This window comes from Ascidia mentula, chromosome 8 (assembly GCF_947561715.1).
Source record: "Ascidia mentula chromosome 8, kaAscMent1.1, whole genome shotgun sequence".
Taxonomy (NCBI): domain Eukaryota; kingdom Metazoa; phylum Chordata; class Ascidiacea; order Phlebobranchia; family Ascidiidae; genus Ascidia; species Ascidia mentula.
The window spans coordinates 7,718,774-7,731,020 of record NC_138573.1 but is presented as its reverse complement, the minus strand read 5'-3'; the positions used below and the strand labels follow the sequence as shown (position 1 = coordinate 7,731,020).

The following is a 12,247-nucleotide window of genomic DNA, read 5'->3' as shown; positions in this document are numbered from 1 at the left end:
GTTTAAAGCGGGCTGCATTCAGGTACACAGTTTCGACGGGTGAAACATACTATATGCATAGTTGCAGTGTTTATTTCATACTCGCAAGTAAACTCATAAAAACCATACCTTGCTTAATACAGGTGCATTGTCATTAATGTCATCAACAATGACCGTAACGGTGACGTCAGTGTGACGCGGCGGCACACCCGCGTCAGTTGCACGAACAACGAATTGCATGACTGCACTTGTTTCCCGATCCAAACCCCCAGCAGTCCAGATTAATCCAGTGTCCGAATCAATGAGAAAGTTCCTTCCATAGATCCACTCCTCCTCCATGATGGAGTAAGTTATTCGACCGTTTGCACCCGAGTCAGCATCAGTAGCTTTAATCTAGGTTGAAGGTACATATGGTATAAGGTATTAAAGACGTCAATGCAGCGTTTTCAAATTCTCCAATGAATAACAATTTTATTGGAAAAACACAGCAAATTACAAATTTTAATTTTGCTTCAATGAAAGCCCTAGCTTACCATGCATGAAGAAACTTATATTCATTTTAAATGTTTATGAAACTTTTTGAAACTAGATTGCGTGACGCGTTTCTTAGTTTTCCGGGGCACAAGTAGACCATCCCAATATTATCAATATCTATACTAACCTTGACCACCTCGCTTCCCACTGAAACGGTTTCGAGAAGATTCACTTGGTAGTGACTCTCGGCAAACACTGGCGCGTTGTCGTTGACGTCAACAACGTTGATCTCAACTTCTACATCAGCATGCGCACGTGACCGAGCGTCGCGAGCGCGCACCCGCAGTCTGTATTGTCTGGTTGTTTCGAAATTGAGGTTGCCGAGTGTCGTGATGGTTCCTGTGTGTCAGTCAATGCAAATTAACTTAGCCGAGGTGACGAAACATGGCGCAATGGGCTAAGAAGAATCGAAAGACTCGTAAGACCACAGTAGCGCAAGATACATGCTATGTTCCTCTATATCAATAATGTAAAACAGATATAACACTTGCCACTTGCAGTTCGGGTGCACATGATGGACAAGTACAAAGTAGCTTGCAATTTACAAGCTAAAATATCAAGTTATTGATAATATAACTTTGGCGACCCTAGTGTATAACTGTAAAATTATTTTCTTGTTACTCTGGGTCAAGACTCAAGCATACAAGTCAACAAAAGCCGAAATCGTGCTCCTGAACATCCTTTAATCTTTCAGGATATCCACAAAATGTCATAGCAGCTGCTCTCTAACCTCTTGCGAAGTCGACATCGAACTGTTGGTGCAGATCGCCTTCCTCGATCGAATAATAAACGTCGGAGGCGTCGGGACTCGCAGCCCGAACTTCGGCCGTCACAACCGTGTGGCTTTGCGCATCTTCCTGGACGGAAACGCCGCCGTAGAAAGGCGAAGTGAATACGGGGGTGGCGCGGTTGATCACAGATACGCGAAGAGTCGCTCTACCCGTAAGCGCCGGTGAGCCTGTTGAGTTAATATATATATATATAGCTTGACATTCTAAAAACATTAGTATTGACATTCTAGCGTTCACTACTGTACAGTCAACAAACCTGAGTCCGTTGCAACCAATGTAAGGTTGAATTGGTCGTTACCAGAGGCAAAGGTTGATTCAAGCTTTGATCCAACTGTAATGCTTCCGTTCTTGGGGTTGACATTGAAGAGTGAGCTGTGTCTTCCCTCGAGGCGATAAGAAACCTGGCCGTTGGCACCGCTGTCCCTGTCAAGCGCCATTGCCTGCGAATTGCAATATATAGTTATGTTGTGTAATGCAACGTCATTTATTATTGAAAATATGTTATGAGAAACACGTTACCTGTTTAACAAGAGTTCCAATGGCAGCATCGACTTGCACAGACGAGTAATAGGGCAATTCAACGAAGATAGGCGCGTTGTCGTTGACGTCATTTACGGTGACGTGTACGACGCATCGAGCGCGCTTCGTTGAGCTTTTCTTGCTGCTGAGCGTGGCCTCGATCAAAAGCTAAAGCAAAATTTTGCGAATGACATTCATTTGTTTGTGTGACACTTTCTCACAAATATAAGGCAGTATAACAAATAATACCTCCAGACTATCGTTGGGTTCGCGGTCAACAGGAATTCCAGTTGTGCTGACAACTCCAGATGTGGGGCCGATGCTAAAGCTCGGGTTCTCGTTGAGAATCGCAAAGCGAAGATTGTCCTGTAGTTTTGCACCCAGAACGGTTACAGCCACAAGTGGCAATACCTAAAGAAAGGAAAGTTAGATATTTGAATTGGCTTAATGTAGTAGAAAGTTACAAAAAGTATTAAGCATGGCATTATTTCTGCGACGTTTCGGTGAAGATATTTTTCAGTCAGATTTTTTAGTAATAGTTATAGAAGCTATGTTGCGAAATATTAGCAGCTATGTTGTGTGTCCGTTTATGGTCATTGCATAATACTTTTTTTTCGTCACATCTGTACGAGTGATAAACCAGATCACTCGATCTTCCAACATAATTTCACAAACCTGAGTTGAGTTTTCTGTGATTTGGGTCGTGTAGCGCTTTTCAGAGAAATGCAGAGTGTTTGATATCCGCCGAGCAGTGATAGTGATAACAGCAGCCGTTGATCGGCGACCGTCGGACGCTCGCAGACGAAGAGAAAACGCCTTGTCGGGTACAATTGGCTCCGAGTTCGACACGGACACAGTTCCGGACTTCGGGTCTATTGCGAATGCCGAACCGTCGTTACCTCCCGATATTGAATAGGAAATCTTGTTGAGGGCGGAAGGCACGGGGCTCTTGGCTGTCACGTTTTTGCTCACGACCACTCCCTGACAAGTCGGAATGAGGACTTCGACGTTGTAGTGGGATGTGGAAAATTCCGGCGGATAATCGAGCGACTTGGTCACGTGGATAATCACTTTGGCGTTCCGGTCTGCTGGCAGTGAAGGGTGACCCGCGTCTTTCGCACGAACCTGTACAACAAAATTAGAAAGCTAATTGTAGAAATCAACACAAGGGAAAAAAACCTTAATTGCAGTAAAGTAAGAAATGACAGATTTTACTCCAATGCTACGTGTTCATGTACGTCAACTAGACGAAAGTTGTATTATTTTCAGATACTGACATGGGAAATCCTCGTAACTCAGACAGCGTACAGGGGATAACAAGGTAAAGACATGCCGCAGTGAGAAGTAATTACATTAAACTCCATCCAACAAACCTCAAAGGTGAACTCGCTCGGGGTGCTGTAATGGAAGAGCCGAGTCCCGCCAATGGCTCGCACTGCACCGGTGCTCGCGTCGACCGCGAAGTAGTCGGTAGCGGCTCCAGATGCGTCGACGATGCCATAAGCGACGTGGGAGTTATATCCGCGGTCGGCGTCAGTGGCATGAACCACCAGCGGCTGTTTGCTGGTGACGTCAATCACGGTTGAAGCTGAATGGGGACTTTCGGAAATTTGACCCTCGTAGATGTGACGTTCAAAGACTGGCCTAAATAATGAGTGAAATGTGTTTTGATCGTTGTTGCTTGTTTAGAATTCCTATACGCTCAATTGTAAACCAGTACATATTTGTGTAGTTCAAGTAAAAACTTTTTTTCACGAAATACGAACATTTTTCAAACCATGAAATTAGTATCAGGGCAGTTGGTGTGACTTTCAAATGACTTTGCTGACCAAACCGCCAAGCAAAGACTTCCACTTAGTGGTGACTATACAAACACAGTCATCCTTTGGGCACCAAACTAGATGCAACTTTTAGGTCGAAACAGTGGCCATCTGTCTGCAGCTTACACAATTCATATTATTGGCTCCACTTTGCTTATCTTATGAAATTAGTATGTTCAGTTCCAAAGCCATAACAAAATAGCAGTAACTACACGTTCGTCTAATCACTTTTGCGGATATAAATACGTTTGGAACACAATGATTTACCTGTTATCGTTTATGTCATTCACTGTTACAAGAAGGCTGACATCAGACGATTTGCCCTCAACGGTCGATGACGTCACGGTGACGTCGTAACTCGCCGAGTGTTCGCGATCAAGTGTAGAGGCGAGCGAGACGACCCCAGAGTGGGCGTTGATGGTGAATCTTCCTTCCGCGTTGCCATCAGTTATTTCGTAAGTGATGCCAGAAGTTGCGCGCGCGAGCACCGTCGCGATGTAGCTGTGAGTGAACAAAATAGTTCAAAATGACATGAAAACTGTCTGGCGGAAATCATAATAACTTTCTAGTATTTGATTGACACTTTTCCTGGATTGAAACAACCTCTGGAAACCAAACAAGTGCTTTTCACCAAAAAAATTCGCGGAGATGCAAAATTTAACTTTAGCACACAGCATATGTAATGTCTGCGAAGACTCCTCTTTAAAAATTACACAGCAACACTTACCTTCCAACTGAAGCGTCTTCTCTAATTTCCACCGAATAATGATCCGCATCGAACTGGGGAGGGTCGTCGTGGTCTGGCTGAGCTTCAATGACAACTTGCGTAGTGGTGGTGGTCAGAGGCCTTCTAGATGAATCAGCCGCTTGTACAGTCAAACTCCACCGCTTGGTGACGCTGTCGTCTCGCTGATTCAACCTTCGGGTGGCCGAAATCTCCCCACTGCTTGGGTTGATTCGCCACAAGCCGTCGTTATTGCCTGCGTACAAACGCGGATTTCTGGTAAGCTCGCATTAATATAGAAGCGTTAACGCCCCCGGAACGCTCATTGCCGATTATTAGCTTCCATATCGCGCCGATATGACCTGTTTGCTGTCGGTCTAACTGAGGTCTTTGATGTCGTCGCACCGATCGCAATTAAATCGACACAGTGAGTGGGCGATGGCAATATAACCGGGAATATATGTGACAGGAAATATGCGGTGACTGGACATATTTCCGCCAAAGGGTGGCAACAATATTTGTTTACTCGATCTTTGCTCCTTGCTGGTCCACGGTGACACAAGGCTCGTGTCCTCAACACTGGCGCGGTCAATTGAGCGTGAGGCCTCGCTCACAAACACCGGTTGTCGGTAGCAAGAATCCGAAACGATTTCTAGACGCCTGACCAGGCATAGTTGCTCACCAATAAAACCGCTGATGGAATTCCAGAAATTGGTCGACCAGCGAAGCGAATCAGGACAGCGGCAAAAAGACTGCACGCGATGCGACCCCTTACATAAACAAGACGCCCTCTTGCGTACCAGGCAGTGTACACAGCACTACGCAGCGTCTTGGCATAAGCCAAACAGTAAATCACAGCTGGTGGGTTGAGGTTGAGCGATCGCGGACTCTCACAAGTCGAGTGGGCAACGAAAACACGAAAATTGAAACCCACGCGGCGCTCGTGAGTTCATGGTTTACATTGCCGGACCGCTCGTCCAATTCTGTTGTTTAAACGGGGAGCTTGGTGGACTGTTTCCAGCAAGGTACTGGGTTCACTGCCGGGTCTGGGTAGATCAGTCAAAATCACGAAAGTGGAGTGCTCGTTACTCTGGCTTGTAATCGCCTGGGCCGTAACGAGCGGTCCCGGCGGTTCCAGGCCAAAATCAATACAACGGCGCGGTGTTAAATAAACAAAGGTCACAGGACCGATCTTTCCTTACAAGAAATGGGGCTTGGCCGATCCAACTTGAATGCCGCAACAAAGGAAACATTTTGGAGGCATTTACTTGTGGCTCAGCCACGCAAACTATTTACACGGCGATTGTTAATATAATAGAGTCAGATTTGTTTAAAGAATAGTTGATGTTGCGCGATTCTAATTTTCAACGCGAAATTTCGTCTTGGTGCTGAGTGAAAGAAAAGTATTTATAATAATGAAAATTCCACATACACACGCCCTGCAGTGTCAATATTCAAATACATACGTTTATTCTGGAACTGGTTTGAAGTTTGATCGTTTTAATCAAATAATGACAGCTCTCGCACTTACAAAGATATAGGCCAAGAAAAAGTTCGAAAGTTAAGTGTCTGAACACTAAACACTCCTGTAGTCTCGGGTCACGTTACAAGGCGACCAGCAGAGTGCGGCCAGTGAGGCTCGTCGGGGTCAAAATCCAATCTGACCGTCAACGGACGCGCCGAAAGCCCAGGGTCAATATTTGCGAGTTGTCCGCAAACACAATCATCTGACGCTGATACGGGGTGCCGCTGCTGGTGACGGGTTATTGCTCCAGCGCCTGTTCCCAAATATGCTATCTTTCGAGTGAGAGCTGCATGTTTGCCCTTCGCCCATCCAGCGTCGTTTTTAAGAGCTACTTATATTTGATTGTGTGCACAGTCCGATATCGTCTCGTCAACGCCCAATTAATGCGAGTGGCCAGCGGCGAATGATGACAACGACCCCGACGCATATCTTTGCCCACAGAGATATGATTCTGCAGCATATACGCGCAGTCGAAAAGTTTCTGTTGAATTGATATCGCCAGTTGCAAACGTGCCAGAAATCAACAACCCATGACGATGCAGTATTGTTTTTCTTTACAAGACATAATTTAAAAAAACAAAAGGGCCGATAACGTGCATGACCTGCAATAAATAATCGCTAGATTTTCACAACCTTACAATTGTGTGGCATTCCACATCCAATGATCCCTGGAGGCGACCGCATCAAAGCGGCAGCATTTGGGAGGAAGCGAGCGCAAGGGTCGAGGAACAAGCGACAGGGGAGACCGTGTCACGCGATAAGTGACGACAATTAAGCGTGGGACAGTGAAGGGCGGGGGAGCAAATGCCGGGGCTTAGTCGCGCGTACAAGAGACCTGGCTTCACTTGGAGAAAGCGGAAATGCGAAGAAAGTGTCACTGATGGGCGTGACGACCTCGATGTGCGCGTGATTTGGTGTGGAAACAACGCGTTTTTACTAAGGGATGTAGGTGTTTCGACATCCCAGATCATATTACCAAAATTACTAGTTGTCCTCGCTTGTAGTGAATAGTATTCTTCCAACGCCTATCCAGTTTAACTAAATTCACCAGATGTCTAAATTCGACATTTTGGAAAGAAAAAGCAAGAGTTTGGGGAGCAAAAAATATTACTGTGGAAGAAATCCCACAGTATTAAGTGGCACAAAATATTACCAAGAAATAACGTTGCGCAGCAGATTTTAGCCCCACGAAAGACACAAAACAAGTGTCGCCGACATTCACAAGTCGTATTTCAGAAAACGGGGTTTTGACACGTTACTTACACATCGCCTTTACCCGAAGCAAACAACCTGAATGTGACACGAACCGCGTGCTGATAAAGGTCTGGTATTGTGTGGATCACGTACAAGTGTTGACACAAAGTTCCGTTTGGAGTCAACCGCGTATGAGGTATTACTGCTTCGCAATATAACACCGCATATGCGGCTTTCTGAACCGACGGGGCGATCCATAAAATATTGACCATGCTCTTTGTGGTGCAATACACGGATCATCTGAGTCCAAAAGTGTTTAGCTCTGCTTGAGCAGAAAAGCCGAATTTGGTGGAGAATAGGCGATTTAAACAGGGAGCGGTTTTAGGGATTTAAGGGAGACGTAGCATAAGATCGAATACCAAAGACATGTGTACGTCGTTGACAAATGCGCAGTGACTTTCGTTTTGCTTCTGCGCGCGTGAAAGCTAGTCGTTGCTCGACCTTGGCAATTAGCCTGCGGGCGAGGCCAAAACGGACAGGCGATTACGAGGGTAGCCTATTAAACGGCATTTAGGCGAGCACTTTCAACAATTTGTACAAGCACTTCGTCCGACTTAGGCCTGGGTGTGGAAGATGGAAGTACTTCAAACAACATGCTCAAAATCGTTACAGTTTCGCTTTGGTGACGCCCTCACTTCATCTTCACTGGCCGTCGGCGTCATTGTTAAGGACATGATATGTTTCGCCGGGGTTTGTCAAACCTAAATGTGTCAAACATGGTACCTTTACGAGAGTGCCTGCCTTAAAAGTGGAAGTGATGTTGAAATTCCTAACAGTGTGAAAACTGCGACGGTCGATATTTAAATCAAAGCTATCATCGCGGTGCGTAATAAACGCCGCAGACGTGATAGGAAAGACAGCGAGTCTCGAGGGAATGCGAGGCATTTTGTCGCACATCCGCTCTACCCTACAACCAAAGACGTCGCCGCCACTCACCACCAAGTTTTCTTACTTTTCCACCACAAACACTGTATGAACCACGGGTCTTCACGTCTCAATCTGACCGAACATAAGGGGACAGAACCTCACCAGCTGTGTGTGCGCAAAATCACCAGGGGACAAAGCGGAGGCGCATCAGCTTTGAACAATGACCTTTGCGAGTCACAGCGTCCAAATGTCTGGACCACCGCCAATATATATTCGGACTTCTTAAATTTTGGCAACGGTATGACTCTAATTCCATTAAACGACGATGGGCGAAAGCAGTGGTCTTAAAACTAACAGAATTTTTAATCGTCCTGGTTCACGTCACATAGCCTTAACAAGTATTTACCAAACAGAGCAAGCAACAAGGGAGAAAGGGATAATGCCTAACAGGGCCACGCGCTTTATAAGGTTATTACATATAAACTATAGGGTAGACTGTCAGCAAATTCCTGGCCATAGTGACACAAAACTTACCACTTTTTATCGAGTACACAACTCTCGCGTTGTCTCCAGAATCCCGGTCCGATGCATGGACAACAAGCACTGGTACGCCAACCATGTCATCAGCGCCAATTTGTTCACTAGCGGCGCTGACGGTCACCTTTGCAGCATAGGAAGTTGAGGTAAATCGAGGTGCGTGCTCGTTCACATCCGATACAGTGATGATCACCCGACAATAGCCCTACGAACAGTAATGAACCGAGTTATTGCTATGAAAATGTCCGCAGCCAAAAAGCTGATGATGTTGATAACCTGTTAAACCACTCTATAGAACACAAATTTTAGAAATTTAATTTCGAAAATCTCGAGGCGCAGTAGTAAAATTTTATTACCTGGAGTGGGCCTGTGACGCCTTGGTCGTCAACTTCAACCGTAAGAATGTGTTCGCGTTGCTCCTCTCTATCCAAAGGCGCCTTTGTCATAATGACGCCTACGCACAACGAATCGAATCAACAGAAAGTCCCCCGGCCGAGAGAAAGTTAAATAGCAAGTGATGAATAATTAACTTGTCATGAGGGAAATAGATGGTCCAAAGAGTGTGGAAATGTGTTGTGAAATATATGGAAACAAATTACAGAAAACGACACCTGGTGTTACGTCTGTATTGTTGTAAATGTATAGTTTTAAGTTGACAGGCTTTAAACAATGCCTATGATAACGTATACACAACAAGTGTTTAACACGTGTATAAATATACTTCAGTGGCATCATAGAAAGCACAACTAAAAGCTGTACAAACCGTTCGGGGTAATCTTAAACTTCCGAAGTGAATTGGGATTCTCAGCGCCCAGAATTCGGAAGGCCAGGTTTCGGTTCTTGGCGCTGGCGTCACCGTCTGTGGCTGTAAGAGTCAGAACCTCGCTGTTGGATGCCGCGTTTTCGGGGATCGTGACTCGATACGTGGATTGCTCAAAGCTCGGCCGATGGTCGTTCACGTCATCAATGACAATGGCGACCTGCGCGCGCACATAACTGGGGTGAGTGTGTGTATACCGAGGAGAAATGTCCGAAAAGAGTCTCCTGGCGCACTCACTTTGATTTGTTACCCTGCTCGGGGCTTTGTCTCAAGTAGCCAGTAAAGGGGTTGGAAATTAAAGTGTCGCACAACGAAGCGAAAAGTTATGTTGTGACTACCAAGTTTCTGCCCACTTTAAACGATGCAGTGTATAGGGGTGTGTGTTTCAAGATTAAACGTCGTGACGTGGTCTATTGTGTCCTTCTATAAATAACGCTACTGTATTGCCACATTCGAGCACAGAAAACGACTGGGTTTGGCAAAAAATATCGTGTAAAAGTTAACAATGCCGCCCGACAAAGCTGAAATACACAGGTGCTATGCACTATAAACCTGTGTTCATTGCCCAATGTCAAAGATGTAATAGAAAATGAAAACTTGATAAGAATTGACTTGAGGTATTTTAAACACCAGTTACAGTTAGATTTATAAACTATCTTACGTGTGTTTGGGCGATGTTAAAACCGTCGCTGACTCGAACAGTGAGATTGTAAAAGTCCTTAGTCTCGGCATCAGGTTCGCCGACCACCACCAGATCGCACTCGTTAGGGTTGATGTGGAACATGTAATCCTCATTACCTTCTGCGCACAAGAGAGAAACGACCGTATCAAGTGTTTGCATTGCCTGTGCCAGCAAGCACATATACGTTATAACAACAGGACGTATAATGTGTTTTGAATCTCGGGACAAGTCACTAACCCAGGAAATAAGATCCCGACAGCCCTGGCTAACCACAAACGATCCTAAATCCGCTAATCTATTGCTGTTCGGCGGTAATCCATGGCATCGGGTGAACTTAAATCGCCATAATCTGATACTTACGACCCACGCGCTGTTGCAAGATGAGCGTCAAGGCCACAGGAATGCGCCTTTACCAGACCCGGTCGAAGGGTGACGACATTTGAGCAATACAACCCATGATAGGCCTTAATGTCCCTCGTTGAGTGGTGGAATTGAAACCCTATACGACTGGACGTGGGATTTAGGCGGTTTCAGACACCGACGTATCCCAAGTGGTCAGTACAAACGCCTGTCAACGGTTGTATGTAAAAGCGAACATGTCGTTATGCGGCGATGAGTGATGGCGACTTACCGTCCTTACATGGGAGCAGGAAACTGTAAAATCGCTGACCTACATTTGGTCGAGAACGAGTTTTGGGGTGATTTCGAAGGGCGGAAGCAACGTTTATAAATTATCAAGTTTGTCGGCAGGATTCATTAGCCTTGATTTTTATTAGCCGTAAATAAAATACATACACTTCGAATGCCCGCTTTTAAAGCATTTAAATTCATCTGCTGTAATAAAACTGCATGCACCACATTACCCCCAACAATCTTTATCCCAGAAAGGTGATATACTAACTACAAGCTTACCGACTATGGAACACCACAGTTCCTGTCCAGGGTCCTCATCCATTGCCTCGATAATTTTCACCAGTCTCGTACTTTTTTCATAAGTCTGTGGAATTCCGATATCCACGTGTTCAGAGTAATGATAGACTTCGTCCAGGTTGCCAACGAAGCGGGGAGGATTGGGCGATCGGGGGCCGACCGATTGCCAACTTATGCTAACACGATGAATTCGAGATTGTTTTTGAGGTGTGCCGCCGTCGTACGCCTTCACCTGTAAGAAACATGTGTGACGTAATGGTGATGTCTTTGAATTCTACTTTTGATATTATACGCATAAGTATACAACAAACACAGCGTGAAACCACTACAGACTCTACCGTGACCCCTAAGAAAACATCAACATTTAGGGTGAAACAGTGTTGCAAACTCAACAGAACAAATCGCGTATCAGTTTTACAGAAAAAGTAATACACCTTCATACACTTACGCGTATAACACTTTGGGTTCCAGCGCTAAACCCGGAACTGGAACTGATAACTCCAGTTTTGGGATGTATGGAAAAGCGTCTGTCCTCCTTCAGTTTGTAGTCAATGTCGGCCGCCCTGCCGCTGTCCAAATCTCGTGCAATTACCCGTGTTCTGAAATATGATAAGTGCGTTTAGTTGTATATGTCGGGTTGCCATGTCGGTGGTCTTACATTGCCATTGGCGTCCTGCTGCGATTTCTTTCTGGGAGGCGGATTTGTCGTGAAACGTGAGGAAGGAACTCTGGCGAGTTGTCGTTCTCGTCGGCTAGAGTGATCACCACTTGTACAACGGACGAAAGCGGGGGTGAACCCGAGTCCTCAATTCGCACCTTAACCATCAAGAAAGATGGTTCAAATTTCGATTTTTCTTACACAACATGTCATAGAGGATTATTTTCTTGCACAAAACTGTAGGTTTGATTTTTCCGAAAATTCGCCAACAAAACGTAAGGGTTAAGTTGACAAACGGCAAGTTACGTGTGCTGTCAAACCGTGCAGAGATTTTCAAACCAAGTTCAGGACCAACTCGGTTTCCTGCACGCGACCGGGGGAGCTTAGCAGAACAATGGCCCTGATCCATCGGAAAACAATCCCAGCAACGCGCAAAAGTGTGCGCTTCCCGACGAGGCTCAACGGCGGTTCAAAGACACTCACTGAGAAGTTCAACTGAAACCTTGCGGCCTCTTTAATCTGTTCACGCGCCATTTGCAAAAAAGAAGCTCGAAATCCGTTCGCGCGCGGTCCACCTATCAACGTGTTGGACCAATGGAACGCGGTT

At 45.6% G+C, this 12,247-nt stretch overlaps 1 protein-coding gene across 3 annotated transcripts in view; it reads right to left on the bottom strand.

The window, feature by feature from the left end:
* The window catches only part of LOC145911417 (protocadherin Fat 1-like), a 49,315-nt gene that overhangs the window by 13,792 nt on the left and 23,276 nt on the right, over positions 1-12,247 (bottom strand). For all 3 annotated transcript variants that reach the window (XM_082998739.1, XM_082998741.1, XM_082998740.1), the window contains exons 6-22: positions 11,641-11,798; positions 11,431-11,581; positions 10,965-11,214; positions 10,032-10,171; positions 9,314-9,530; positions 8,907-9,004; positions 8,548-8,755; positions 4,371-4,623; positions 3,911-4,144; positions 3,197-3,467; positions 2,499-2,948; positions 2,073-2,234; positions 1,824-1,991; positions 1,561-1,744; positions 1,244-1,471; positions 641-852; positions 109-372 (exon numbers count right to left, since the gene is read on the bottom strand). In XM_082998739.1, coding sequence (XP_082854865.1) covers positions 109-372; positions 641-852; positions 1,244-1,471; positions 1,561-1,744; positions 1,824-1,991; positions 2,073-2,234; positions 2,499-2,948; positions 3,197-3,467; positions 3,911-4,144; positions 4,371-4,623; positions 8,548-8,755; positions 8,907-9,004; positions 9,314-9,530; positions 10,032-10,171; positions 10,965-11,214; positions 11,431-11,581; positions 11,641-11,798 — 3,648 coding nt within the window. The remainder of the gene's footprint in view (positions 1-108; positions 373-640; positions 853-1,243; positions 1,472-1,560; positions 1,745-1,823; positions 1,992-2,072; positions 2,235-2,498; positions 2,949-3,196; positions 3,468-3,910; positions 4,145-4,370; positions 4,624-8,547; positions 8,756-8,906; positions 9,005-9,313; positions 9,531-10,031; positions 10,172-10,964; positions 11,215-11,430; positions 11,582-11,640; positions 11,799-12,247) is intronic.